This window comes from Suricata suricatta, chromosome 7 (genome assembly GCF_006229205.1).
Source record: "Suricata suricatta isolate VVHF042 chromosome 7, meerkat_22Aug2017_6uvM2_HiC, whole genome shotgun sequence".
NCBI classification, from domain to species: Eukaryota; Metazoa; Chordata; class Mammalia; order Carnivora; family Herpestidae; genus Suricata; species Suricata suricatta.
Window position 1 is genome coordinate 32,384,846 of NC_043706.1, and position 15,261 is coordinate 32,400,106.

The 15,261-nt window shown below is 37.7% G+C and overlaps 1 protein-coding gene across 2 annotated transcripts in view; it reads right to left on the reverse strand.

The window, feature by feature from the left end:
• The window catches only part of ILRUN (inflammation and lipid regulator with UBA-like and NBR1-like domains), a 90,700-nt gene extending 75,445 nt beyond the window's left edge, over positions 1 to 15,255 (reverse strand). For both annotated transcript variants that reach the window (XM_029943362.1, XM_029943361.1), the window contains exon 1: positions 15,088 to 15,255. In XM_029943362.1, coding sequence (XP_029799222.1) covers positions 15,088 to 15,245 — 158 coding nt within the window. In that variant the 5' untranslated portion in view covers positions 15,246 to 15,255. The remainder of the gene's footprint in view (positions 1 to 15,087) is intronic.
• Between the last annotated feature and the right edge of the window lie 6 nt (positions 15,256 to 15,261).

Consider the following 15,261-nt stretch of genomic DNA (forward strand, 5'->3'; position numbering starts at 1 on the left):
AATCACGCAATCATAAAGAAAACAGAGATAAATAATAATTATGTAACAATTATGTGGGAAAAAATTTATAACATGAAACCAAAAGCAGAAACAAAAAAAAAGAAGATTGCCTGATTCAATTTCATAAAAATACACAAAGAAAGTGCCACAGAGTAAAAAAAACAAAAAACAAAAACCATTATAAGCCAAGTTAAAAAAAAACTGGAGGAAAGGCAAGTGTTTAATAAGAAGCTCATTTCCTTAATATACAAACAACTCAAACAAGTTAATGAGAGAAAGAATAACAATCCAATTAAGACAGAGAAGAAAACACAAACAAGTCATAGAAAAGTACAAATGGCCTCAATAAAACTAAAGGAAAATACAAATAGCCAATAAAGATATGGAAAGATGTCCTACCTCATTCATAATTAAAGCAATACAAATGAAAATGAATACATTTTAACCTACTAACCAGCAACAATGTAAAGACAAAGATCGTTCCTAGGCTAATAGAAGTGTGGCAAAACAAGGACTATTCTGCAAGGATAGTAAAAATGAAAATTGTTACAATATTTTTGGAGTGAATTTGATATTACCTATCAAAATTTAAACTGCCCATACACCCAGCCCCAGCAATTCCACTTCTAAAACTGTATGCACAAGTATGTAAAGATACCTGTACCACAGCAGCTTTATAAAAGCAAATACTACCTAGAAACTAGCTGTCCATCAAGAAGGAAATACTTAAATTAAATATAGTCAGCCACAATAGAATACCATGCACCCATTAAAAAAATGATGTCCACAGCATACTGTGAAGTTAAATAAGCTAATGTATATCTACTATATACAATACATATACCCTGGTTCCATTTATATGTGTGTGTGCACATTTTCAAGTGTAGGGGAGGAGAGAAGACTTCTCTACAAGAGATGGTACACCTACAGATCATGCTCTCAGAAAAATTCTTGACAACTGAAGTAGATGATGGATCTGAAATGACCTGGCCTAAAGTCCATACTTAACAATATATCAAAATTTGTTTTGAGGTACTGTGGAAGACAAAATTTCTCAACAAGATCTAACATTTAAGACCTAAAGACATCTATCAGGAACAACTTTCAGCGACTCTTAAATATCTATATTGGAGGGGTGCCTGGGTAGCTCAGTCAGTTAAGCGTCTGACTTTGGCTCAGGTCATGATCTCACAGTTCGTGGGTTCGAGCTCTCTGTCAGGCTCTGCTGACAGCTAGCTCAGAGCCTGGAGCCTGCTTCAGATTCTGTGTCTCCCTCTTTCTCTGACCCTTCTCTGCTCGCTCTCTCTGTCTCTCAAAAATAAATAAAAAACATAAAAAAATAAATATCTATATAGGAGACAGTTCTTTTAAAAAAAACTGTTAAGAGGAGGGATTTAAATCTGCATGTAGAATGGAGCAAAGTATAGCAATAACTTTTTTAGCATATATTTGGACTCTGACCACTCTGATCAAATACAGGCCTACAAAGGAACACAGTATCTCTGAAAAAATAAACTAATGGCTACTTCTGCAGAATAAGTTGAGGGAAAGAAACATAGGGATTTATGTGCTATTTAAACTTTTCATAAGAAACACATACTCATTTTATAATTATATATCTAAATAAAATTTTAAGAAGTTAAAACACAAACAGGAAACTGGAAAATCATGTCCAAGATCTAACTTACAAATATCAATTTTTAAAATGACAAAGATGGAGGGGGCACCTGGGTGGCTCAATCAGTTAAGTGTCCAACTCTTGATTTCAGTTCAGGTCATGATCTCAGGGTTCATGATATTGAGCCCTACATCAGGCTCTATGCTGACTATGCAGAGCCTGCCTGGGATTCTTTCTCAAAAATAAATAAATAAGCTTTTAAAAACTGACAAAGATGCCAAAAAGCGAAGACCTTTATAGGTATTAAAGCTAAGTAGAATAACATCTGGAAAGGTACACAAGAGACCGATAACAGGTACTGTCTCTAGGAAGAGACACAAAATCTAGAATCAAAAAAAGACATACCTTTCACTGAAAAATCTTTGGTACTGTTTGAATGATGATTTTTTAGTAACAATGATTATTTTTTAATGTATGCAGAATATTCAGCAGTAATATAAAATAGGATGAACTTCTATTAATGATCCATGTTGCAATGTGGATAAACCCTGAAAACATTATGCTAGTAAGGAAAAGAAGCCAGCCACAAAGGCCACATACTTTCATGTTCACATTCACATGAAATACACAGAAAAGGCAAATTAGAAGAGACAGAAGTCAGAATGGTGGTTGCCTGGCACTGGGGATGATGGACCACAAACTGACATAAATCTTTTTTTTAAATGTTTAGTTATTTTTTAACAGAGAGAGACCAAGTGTGAATCGGGGAGGGGCAGAGAGAGAGGGAGACGAATCTGAAGCAGGCTCCACACTCCGAGCTGTCAGCACAGACCCCAATACAGGGCTCAAATTCACGAACTATGAGATCATGACCGGGGCCCAAGTCGAATGTATAATCAACTGAGCCACCCAGATGCCCCTCAAATTGGCATAAATCTTACTGGAGTGACAGAAATGCTCTAAAACTAGCTTTTGATGAAGGTTATACAAACCTATAAATTTACAAAAATCATTGAATTGTATAGTTAAAATAGGTGAATTTTAGAATGTGTAAATTGTATTTTAATAAATTTATTATATTTAAACACCAAAACAAGTAGCCACCATATAGCTGAAATCTGCTTTTAAAATACTGTTCTAGGGATGCCTGGGTGGTTCAGTCGGTTAAGCGTTCGGCTTCAGCTCGGGTCATCATCTCACAGTTCATGGGTTCGAGCCCGGCGTCGGGCTCAGTGCTGACAGCTAGCTCAGAGCCTGGAGCCTGCTTCAGATTCTATATCTCCCTCTCTCTCTGACCCTCCCCAGCTCGAACTGTCAGTCTTTCTGTCTCTCATAACAAAATAAATGTAAAAAAACTAAAATAAAACTATAAAAAAATACTGCTCTTCAGTGAGACAAAAAAAAGATGAAAAAATAATGACTGAAATCAGGATGATGGGTACACAGGATTCATTAGAACTTTTTTTTCCAAAATAAAAATGTATGTCTATAAAACAAAGAGCCAACACACACACACATAAAACTTAAGATTTCACCAGCAAAGAAATGCAAACTAAATCAACAAACATTTATCTATCAGATAAATCTAGTCAGCATAAATTAAAAATCATCATTCCAGAAAGCAAGCTTTCTAATGCCTAGCTGTTCAGATGATTAATTGTTACATCCTTCATGGAGGCAATCTGGCAATATTCACAAACCTTCAAAAGGGCATACCTTTGACCTGGCAATCCCACTTCTAAGAATTTCTCCAAAATAAATACATGGGCCATATGTCACAGTTTTTTTTTTTAAAACACTAAGAGAAAAGAAAATAATTAGGCAAATATGAAAAGATATTTCTCATAGAAAAAAGCAACAAAAATCAATAAATGGCTTCTTAACTAAATTACAGAATATCGAGTAAAGGAACACTAGCAGCCATGAAAAACAGACATGGAAAGATATCTATGTCTTGTGAAAAAGCAGGCTATAAAGCAGTATGTCTCCTTCAACATTTCTAAACGTGCTGATTTTTATATTCAGTGTTACTACTTTTACAGTCAGGAAAAAAAACTCCACTTCCCAAAAAAGGCAAACTTCCTTATTAAAAAAATGGACAAATAACATTTTCAGCCAATTCATAAAAGAAATACAATGGACATTTAGGACATAAAAATACTCATCAGAAATGACAAAATACAAATTAAAACAAGATCACACTTTTTATCTAACAAACTGACCAAAGAAACCCTCATTTTTAATTGTAATATGCTGCACTGATGAGGTATTAAAGGAACAGTTATTCATGCAGTAACTGGTGGAAATATAAATTAGCCTGACCTTTATGAGTGAGACAATTTGGCAATTAAATATTAAGAGCACTAAAAACCATGTTTATCTTTAGCCCAGCAATCTAATTCTAAGAAAAACTTCTAAGGAAATAATTAAGGACACGAGCGAAGAGTTACCTACAAGGATATTCAATACTGAGTTTATAGTGACAAAACATTAAAAATAACCTTGATATCCAACAAAAAAGCATTATTCTACAACCACTTAACACCATGAAGCCTTTAAAAGTGTAGAATCATTTTATTAAAAATGCATAATAATGATCAGAGATTTTAAGTGAAAACAAGATTACAAATTGTGTTTGTAGTGGTTTAAGAGTAGCCACCAAAATTCACATCTACCCAGAACCTCAGAATGTGATCTTATTTGGACATAGTCTTTGCAGATGTAATTAGTTCAGATGAGGTCAGATTAGGTTCGACCCTAAATCCAACTGCCTGGCGTCCTTCTGGGGAGGGGGGAAATCTGGAGACACATACGAGGAAGAAGGCTGTGTGACTATGGAGGCAGAGGTTGGAGTGATGCAGCTACAAGCCAAGGAACACCAAGAAATGCCATCAGAAGGGAGCCATCAAGAGCTAAAAAGTGTGAAGGCAGGATTCTTCTCTAGGAACCTCCAGAGGGAGCAGAGCTCTGCCGATGCTTTGATTTCAACTTCTAGCCTCCAGAACTGTAAGAGTAACTTTTTGTTTTAAGCCACCCAGTTTGTGGTAATTTGTTATGGCAGCCCTAGAAACCCACAAAGTGTATAAAACACGATAATCAGGAGGAGCGCAGACTCTGATCCCAGACTACTTACATCTGAATTCTATTTCTACCACTTATTACCCATGTAACTTTACACGAGTTAACTTTACTGAGCCTCTTTCCCTTTTCTGTAAAATGAGAACAACAGTATTTCCTAAAATCATTGTGAGCATTAAATCATATAGTAAACAATCACTTGAAACAGTACCTGGAATACAGTAGATACGTTCGTAAAGCAAACACAGGCACGCACACATACACATGCTATCGTATATACTAGAAAAATACAGATGAAAGGGTTAAAATTGTCTCTCTCTGCCTCCTCTAAATATGACTTCTTTTTGTTTTCTTTTTGCTTATTGGCACTTTCTATAGCTTATCTGCAATGACTTACGCCATAATAAAATTTTATATCATAATAAAATAATTACTATTTTTAAATTTAAAAAATTTTATATACAGTTGGTTCCAAGTTATATAGCTATAAGCAAAACCCCATCCCTAAGCCAGTGATTTCTACTGTCCCAAAGCCCATTATCAAAGTTTTTTTTTTAGTTAAAAAGCAAAATTTAGTTTAGAAAATAAATCCTGACCAGAAAGCATTTTAGAAGCAGACTGTATATCATTTAATCAATCGAATAGTAGGCTGCTGCTCCGTAGCAGGCTGTGAACCACTGCCCTCAAGCACAATAATTCAAGTGTGAGCCCTTGGAAATACTTCACAGAGCCAAGGCTCACACACAAGAAAACACAACTGTTCATTTTTTACAGTGAGGCTTGTAAAATCCAGTAGTTAATTCAGTGGGGCTGAGTTCCATACATGGAATAAACTGCTCCCCTCCAAAGACATACATTAACTTTGGCAAATTAGAAAACTACTCACAAAATTCGTTACCCTCACAAGTGAAACATACGTATTAGTTTCATCTGCACAAGGTGATTCAGTAAGAGTTAAACCTCTTCAGTAAGTTTCAGTCTTGTGTTTTGGGTCCCTAAAAAGTTTAACATATGGGGCACCTGGGTGGCTCCGTCACTTAAGCATCCAACTCTTGCTTTCAGCTCAGGTCACGATCTCATAGTACCATGAGTTCAAGCCCCACATCAGGTGCCACATTGATGGTGTGAAGCCTACTTGAGATTCTCTCTCCCTTTCTCTCTCAAAATAAATTTTTAAAAACCTTATAAAATGTGTTCTCTGAAAATATCTCATAAAATATCCCCATAACTTATGGGGAGCATGGGTGGCTCAGTCACATGGGCGGCTGACTTCACCTCAGGTCATGATCTCCCAGTTCGTGAGGTCAAGCCCCACATTGGGCTCTGTGCTGCCAGTTCAGAGCCTGGAGCCTGCTTCAGATTCTGTGTCTCCCTCTCTCTCTGCCTCACCTCCACTCATGTTCTGTCTCTCCCTCTATCAAAACTAAATAAACATTACAAATTTTAAAAAATATCTCATAAACAAATTCATATGAATTCACTAGTTTACTTAACATATTTTGCTCTTAACACAGCAAAACAGAGGTTTAATAATACTGGATAAGAATCTGTTGCTCAATAGGGTGAAAAAATTCTGTATTTGAAGAGATCAAATCTGAAGAGATAAAATCTACTACTACACTATTATTTAGAAAAGTATAGATCTCTTTGATCATCCTATCCAAGTACCTTAACAACTACTTCAGTACAAGGGCTGTGGTTTCCACTACTCTGGATAGGAAGAACAATTATTCAAATTGCAACCACTGCTGTTTAAAAAATTCACACACACACACACATACACACACACGGAAAACTCTCTAAGTATGTGTGTGTGTGTGTGTGTGTGTGTGTGTGTGTGTATGCATGCAAAATCGTAGAGGCATGGAAATTTCCTAAAAGGTACAGAAGAAATAGTAGTGTCTATATCCAGAAAAGAGAAAGGATTGTTGCTTCTCATTTTTAGTCCAGAGATTGCAAATTAGTGGCCCAAGGAATATATCCTACCTATAGAAGATGAGCTTCATTTGGTCCATACAATGTTTTAAAATTAATCTGAAATTAAAAAAAATTTTTTTTAATGTTTTATTTATTTTTGATAGAGAGAGCGAGTAGGGGAGGGTCAGAGACAGAGAGAGAGAGAGAGAGAGAGAGAGAGACAGAGAGAGAGAATCTGAACACAGGCTCCAGGCTCCGAACTAGCAGTCAGCACAAAGCCTGATGCGGGGCTCGAACCCATGAACCGTGAGATCATGACCTGAGCTGAAGTCAGACACTTAACCAACTGAGCCACCCAGGCACCCCTTGAGATCTTTTTTAATGTTTATTTATCTTTGAGAAAGAGTCAGAGTGTGGGTGGGGGAGGGGCAGACAGAAAGAGGGAGACACAGAATCTGAAGCAGGCTCCAGGCTTCCAGTTGTCAGCACAGAGCCCAAACCAGGGCTCAAACTCACAAACCACAAGATCATGACCTGAGCTGAAGTCAGACATTTAACTGACTGATCCCTGAGGCACCCCAAGATGGGGCCAATCTTTAGAGGGCTCAACTGCTTCCAGAAACAATATTCTTGCTGTTACTTAAATTTTAATTTCTTTCATGAAACATATATTAACAACATTTACATATCACGGCAAAGTAAATCTACAAAAAAGCTTGAAAATGAACTTAGATTACAGGACTTGTTTCTCCTAACATCACTGGACCTCAAGGTCTCCATAAAAATGAAGTCTTTACTCCATCTACCCTCACACCTTTCTGCATCCGATGTTTAGGGAGAACCAAAGGCTGTTAGGGTGTATCTTCCTCTACAGGGTATGTATTGTATGGGATCAATGTTAACAATAAAGCAAGACTGGAGTTCAAAAGACAATGATTAGTGTCCCAATTTCAAAAAAACAATAGGATTTCATGAGGCATAAGAAAAGGGAAGAACAACATTCTAGGTAGAAAAAAAAGTTTAAAATTGAGAAAGCAAAAAGTATGTGTAGGAAATGAGCAGCAGACCAGTTTGTATGCAGCAGAGAGAAGCAAGATATCCAGCATAAAGGTACGCAGGAAAGGTAGAGGTAGATAAACCAGGACGAATCTAAGGAGGGCCCTGAATGTCAAGCCAGAGCTCTGTTGTTTATGTGGTACACAACAAGAGCATTATTAAAAGTTTCTGAGAAAAAAAATGGTCTAGATCAAAGCTATGATTTAGAAAGATTGATCTGGTGGTAGTGGTATGTCCACAAAATGGACTGGAATGAAGAGAGCCAGATGTAGAAAAACATCAAAAAAAATTTGGAGAGCATTCCTGTTAAGGTGGTGGCACAGGGAATGGAAAAAAAGAGTTGAGAAGTGCACTGTAGAGTGGAGACAAATGGAGTCTGACAATTTACTTGAGGTGTCCAGGAAAGAGAGGACATTGGCGAGAACTCAGTTCAAGCCTAATGTCTGGGAGACCAATGGAGCTATTAACAGGGAAACATCAGAGAATGGCTGTTAGATGGGGAAAAGGATAAACTGACCTTTTAAATACACAATTAGGGGCACCTGGGTAGCTCAGTCAGTTAGGCATCTGACTCTTATTGTGGGCTCAGGTCATGATCTCCCAGTTGGTGGATCAAGCCCCATGTCAGGGTCTGTGCTGACAGTGCAGAACCTGCTTGGGATTCTCTTTCTCCCTCACTTTCTCTGCACCTCCCCTCATTATGCTCTCTCAAAAATAAAAAAATACACATTTAATTTTGGTTCCTAATAGAACATCCCTAACATTTTCCCCCATTAGAAAACCTTTTGAACTTTCCTGACCCAATTTTTAGGTTTAGCTGAAGAAAATAAACATTTAATACAAATAAAGGATATATTTAATGCAGTCAATGCAAAGCCAGTCCCAGAGCATATGACATGATCAATATTAAGCTCCACAGGATTAAGATGGACTCCTACCTTATACCACATGCAAAAATTAACTCAAAACAGATCAGTGGCCTAAATTTAAGAAGTGAAACCATGAAACTCTTAGAAGAAAACATACAGCTAAATCTTCATGACCTTGGATTATTAGATATAACACCAAAAGCACAACAACAACAAAAAAAATTAGATAAGCTGAACCTGATCAAAATAAAAACCTCTGCAGTGAAGAACATTATCAAAAAAATAAGAAAATAAAAAGACAACCTATAGGACAGGAGATAATATTTGCAAATTACATATCTGATAAGGGTCTAGTACCCAGAATATATAAAAACTCTTACAAATGAACAAGACAATCCAACTTAAAAAAAAAAAGTTAAAGTACTTGAATAAATACTTCTCCATGAAAATATGCACCGACCAAGAAGTATATAAAGACATTCAATATCGTTAGTAATTACAGAAAGACAAATCAAAATCACAATGAGGTGCCACTTCATACCCATAAGAATGGCTATAATTAAAACAAGGAAAATAACAAGTGGTTGCAAGGTATGGAGAACCCGGGACAGACCCTTGTTCATTGCTAGGAAGATGATAAAATAACCCAGCTGCTGTGGAAAACAGTTTGGTGGTTCCTGGAAAAATTACCCATTCAACTCCTAGGTATATAACCAAAAAAGTAAAAACTGGTACTCAAACAAATACATGTACACACATTTTCATAGCAGCACTATTCACAATAGCCAGAAGTTGGAAACACTTAAATGTCCATCAACAGATGAATGTATACATTGTGGTATACACATACTTTGTTGAAACATTATTCAACCATAAAAAGGAATGATGTACTGATACATGCTATACAACATGGATGAAACCTGAAAGACACTAGACACAAATGGACAAACACTGTATGACTCCATTTATATGAAATATCCAGAATAGGTAAATCCATAGAAAAAGAACTCAGACTGGTAGTTGTCAAAGGCAAGGGGGAGAAAATGGACCTGGGTGGTTGCCAGGGCTTGGGTTTCTAGGGAATGAGAAGCAACTGCTTAACAGGTGCAGGGTTTCCCTATGGGGTGATGAAAATGTTTCAGCTCAATATATATGGCAGTTGAACAACACTGGGAATACACTAAATGCCCTTGAATTGTTCACTTTCTCATGGTTTAAATTTATGTCAATTTCATCTCAATTTTTTAAAAATCAGCAATATTCCATGCCAAAAATAAAAATAAGCTCCATGTCTTGTTACTCCTGATCCCATTAGCCACTTTATAGCCAAGCCAATAGTCTAGATGGTTCTGTTCCACTTGCTCCTTCCTGGTTTCACTCAGGAAACATCCTCTACCTACATTAAACTACTTTTCCATCAGTTCAAATCCTCTAATCATTTCAAAACTTCTAAGAAGCAACTTGCCCGTACCAGTCAATCCATCTTTGAGAACCATTGGTTCTGACTCAGTCCATTCCTACCCGTTCTGAAATTCAGCTAATTCAGTAATGACATACAAATGTTTCCTCATTATCCGGAAACTTTTCTCTGATCATTTCAGGCGTATTCTTTTCCTATCAGAGCACAAAGTATAATACACGCTGTTTTCTGCTTTTGTGTTACACTATCTGCAACCCAAAATACATTTATTGAAATGCTGTCTGGTTGATAGTTTCTGTTGTTATGTGCTACACAACTTGTGTGTGGAAAGAGTGGGAAGATAAGAAATGTTGAAGAAACCATCTCCACCCACCCTAGCTATAAAGGAGTTTAGTTTTCACTTCATCTGTGATCAGAAATACAAGTCCCACAGCAATACTGTTTGTAAAGACTTCCTGCAGGAGAACAGACTTTTTACTGTGCTCCTTTCAAAACTAAAATGAATCTGGATGCTCTATTTATAAACTTTTTTTTTACACCCAGAATCTCAAACCTATATGTGCCACTCAAAAAAGATAGAAAAAAGTGGAGAAGAATACCCAAAGAACTCTCAACCTTCTTTAAAATGTTATAGACTATACAACACTCTATCATAGAGTGTTATGCAATCCTTCCCTACCTTCTTCCTAAAACTACTGCTTGGCATACATTTTTTTCAAGGAACCTAGTACTAATATCATGATTTATGTTACAAAAGTCTGGCTGCCAGACTTTTCCTAGAGTCATACACATAAACCAGAGAGTGGATCAGAAATTCATTTACCATGTGGGTGACTGAAAAAATAAGACCAGGCAGGCAAGGTACTATGAAATAAGAGTTACAACTGATTTTCACACCTAGATTCTGATTTCGCTTCATTATATGTTATACCTTTATTTTATCCAATAGGGTGCCTCTAATAATACTGACAAAGTTAGCAGGACATGGCTACACAAAAATGTTTTTTCTGAATTGCTTTTCTAGAAAACATCTGTTCCATCCACTGTGGGCGCATGTAATGTTCCAAAAAATATACATTACTTCCTGAAGATTGCTAGAGGTAAGCAAAAATCTTGCAAAACCACAACTGCAAAGAGGTAGCCAAATAAATAGTCAACTCTGTCTATATGCTAGTCAACTATATTTTATTTATACTTATACTGAGAAATAAGGCCAGTACTAACTCCTAAGTTAATGTTCTCTAAAAATCTAGAAGTGTTAAAAAATAAAATCTAAAAGTATTATTTGCCTCTTGTCATAAATGCTAAAGAACAACTCACTGTAAAACTATAAGAGACAAGTGAGTTTGAGGACCATATAAGAATTTAAAATCTTATGTAACACTAAACTGTACATTTAAAACTGGTTAAAATGCTATATGTTTTGTTAAATTTCCTAAAAACCATATGTAAATTCTCCTGTGAATCATGTCAGTTTCCCCTGGGAAAAAAGATAAATCTATTAGACTATATTAAAGGATGAGAAACCATTAAACTGAATGTGTTTAAATTATAAGTAGTGAAAAAAATTCTAGTGATTTGAATTAAGAAAAACTTTCTTACCTCTCAAGGAAGATATTTATTAGATATTCTCCATTTCCAAGGATGGTATAAGCAATGAAAAAGTTTAAACTGTAGTGAGATTTAGTTTTGACATAATTCTAACTAGAAAAGTAATTACACACTATAATAAGGTATGCAAATCTCTGCCCTCAGGGATGCAAGAATAAACTGTCTTGGAAAGATTATATGCAATTCTTCAGGAAAAACTGGAATGAACTAGAGAATCTCTTAAACCAACTTCCAGTTTTAGAATTCCAGGTTCTAAACTCACTGTCCAATAGTGAGTCTCTGCAAGACATTCCACCTACAGAAAGTTATACGAATCTACAAATCATTTCAGTTCGCTTAGCATACTGGGTTTTTTTTCATCACACCACTTACTCATTTTCTGTACTCACTGAGGAACTGAAAATTGACTACTTTTGTTAAGAGGTGGTTCTACCAATCCCAGCAGCATGGCTGCCAACTCAGGTATAAACACTAAAAAAATGCTTAAGCTGAAACACACTTCATTCCAAATTAAAAACTAGAAATATCTACAAAATGCACAATGAACTAAAGACTGGGGGCGGGGTAAAGAGGGAATCTTTTAGAGGGTAGGTAATTGACAAGGCCAAAATATTCAACTTAGTTTTTTAACAGCTTCTTAAAAAGTTGTAACTGACAACAAAAAATACTTACTTTTGAAAATAAAAGCAAAGTCTTTCCAACTTGAGTTCCACTTTAGAAAACTTATCGCCTTCGTTTTAAAATAATGGCTTTTACTTTACCACAGTATTTTCTAACAGTCATCAAACAACTGAATGGTAGTCATTTATTACAACCCAGAGCAGGCACTTAAGTCACAGTCAACAGGTTAATCACAGCCATTTGAGAGATTTTGTCAACCTGTACTAGGATGATCTCAACAAAGTTAGACGACAAATGACATTTAAAACAATATATTCCTAGGCTATATATTTCTTAAGCAACACCCACAAATGTTTTGACCAAGTATGCAATACTTGACCAATAAATACACATGACTGTATTTATTTTAACTAGATTGTATTAATTGAGATGAGTATTTGTTTAAAACAAAAACCTAACGATGAACTTAACCAGGTCAAAAGAGAAATCAAAATACAATACTGGAGGTAACTGCTTTCATTAGAAAGAACAGTAAACCTTACTTCCTTCAGTTCAAATAATTTTTCCTTTTATAATAAAAGACCAAGAATATGACTTCTACATGCAGAAAATAAGGTGGCTTAAAGCTGAGTTACCACTTAATTGCCTGCATTCCTAAGAAGCTACTAACTTCTAACGGCTTTAAAATCTGAATACATCTTTTAATGGCTCACGACCTTGCTCAGAGATGTATCCCACTTTGTTTCATACAGAGATGCTCCCTCATTAGAATACATACTACTCTCTGCCATTGAGCTTAATTATTTTTTACAAAAAAAATTCAAAAAAATTTTATAGCGCAATTATAATTTTCAAGTTATTTTTTTCTTACCCACATTGGGCCTCACCTTTCACAAAACCTAAAAACAAACAATCTTAGAAGTTAAATACACACAACTCAAACACATAAAATTCATTACACTGGTTTTGTAACCACAATAATTATCCTAATAAATACCGATTGTAAAGAACTAAGAACTTATTAGGGCAGGGTTTAAATGGTACGACTCACAAGGGGGTGGGGAGAAATAATGATCCTCCCCTACCAAACTGGCAGCAACAATACGCCAAGTTTCCTATGCTGAACTAGTGTAAACAAGGAAGAAAAAGAGCTGGGGGTGGGAAGCTGGCAGGCAACAGAACAACCCTCGTCAAAATAGAGCTTTACTTCTAAATTTCACTAGTGTAATACCCATTCTCAGGGTTTTCAATAACTCCTATCAAGGACTATTTAAACACCATAGGCTGATGTTCACAAAACTACTGTAGGCTGTAGTTCCTCTCTTCCCAGACATAAAAGATATAAGTGGGGATCAAAAATGCTTCTTTAATTATAAAGACCTTCTCCTACATTCAACGCCTCAAAGTTTTCTAAACATCTGGAAATGCAATCCCACTCTTGCTATAACAGTCAGGTTTAAAGATAAAATAGTAAGGCACACCAATGATGCTACACAGAAAAAAAATTCACACATCATTTTTGGTGTGACTATAGCTACAAGTAAGATGAGCATCATTCCAGGCAGGACTAGACGAGAAATGGGATAAAGACTAAGCTTACAGACTCTTTTTTTCTGGCATTGCCTGAGGCATTCAGTGGACATGGAATAAAGGGGAAGCTCGTTGTATATAAGTGATGCCAAGAGAAACAAGATTCCACACGTCAGGGGACTGAGTGCCCAAACACAGAGAGCAAAGGGCACTCATCCCATGGCTTTCTGACCAAAGAAAAATGAGTTGTTTCACCTGAAACCTTTTCAAAAGAAGTCTAATGGTCTCTACCACTCACCCTCAGTGAACTCAAGAACCCCTCCTCAGAGAACAAGAAGCAGCCCTGCTTATCAAAAATAGCAAGTGCTACATCCAAAGCCAAGAAACACTCCTTTGGTCTAAGCGCCACGGTCTTCTGCCCCAATTCTACAAGGAGACTCCAAGCCAAAAAAAACTAGTTCCTAGTTTTCCTAAGCCAAGTTCTCCATATCCCCAAACAACCCAATTGTATTTCAGATAAGTCCCCCTCCACTCTGGAGGCCAGGGCTCCAGTCCTCTCAGAAAGTTCCCTCCTCCAGGATAATCTTCCCTTAGCTTTTCCTGAAGCTTTCCCAGACCCTGCCCCAAGTCTAGCACTCCCGGTCCTCCGTTGGTAGATCTACTAGCAGATCCCACTCCTCCCTGGCACAACTCTTCGAAAAGTCAGCTCTCTTTACGCACTCACTTGTCCTTCCCCAAAATCTCTTTCCTTTTTCCCTATCCATCCTCGAATGGAGAAACACACACACACACACACACACACACACACACACACACACACACACAGTACACATACAGACGCACGCACAGTATCTGTTCTTATCTCCTAACTCCCAAGTCTCTCCAGTGCCCCAGGTTCTTCCATAACACCTAATTCTCCCCCGGAGTTTCCCCTCACCCCTTTCACGACCCTAATTCCATACCCCAAGCTTTTCCCCCCACTCCCCAAATTCAGATTTCCTGTGCTGTTTACTCTTCACCAACATCACAGTCCTCCGGCTCCCAGGTCCACCCCCAGGGTCTCGATACTTAAGTCTTTCCCCTCTTCCCGTGTTCTTCGGCCCCTAATTCTCCGCAGACCCTCAGGAACCACTCCCCAGTCTCCCTTCCACCACTCCTGCACTCGTAGCCCCTCACTCCCCTCGTACGTCCTCTCTAGTCTTGCTCAGCCCCCAAATTTCTCCCATGCTCCTGAGGCTCTCCCACACTCCCTCCACGCCCCAGGAAGAGGGTGCCCCTCAGAGCCCGCCCGGCCCGCCCTGCCGCCGGGCTCGGTGTCCCTTCCCTTCCCCGCGGGCCCCAGTGCTGGCGCGATGGGGCCGGCTCACCAGTTGGTCATGTCCAGGAAGAAGGCGCAGCCGGCCGGGTTGAGCTGGAAGCCGAGCAGCCGCTGGAACTCAGAGATGAGCACGTCCTTGTCGGTGGTGCCCAAGCAGCTGAACTTCTGCATCAGCTCAGGGTCCAGGTCCACGTCCATGCCCTCCATGGCTGGGGCCGGACAG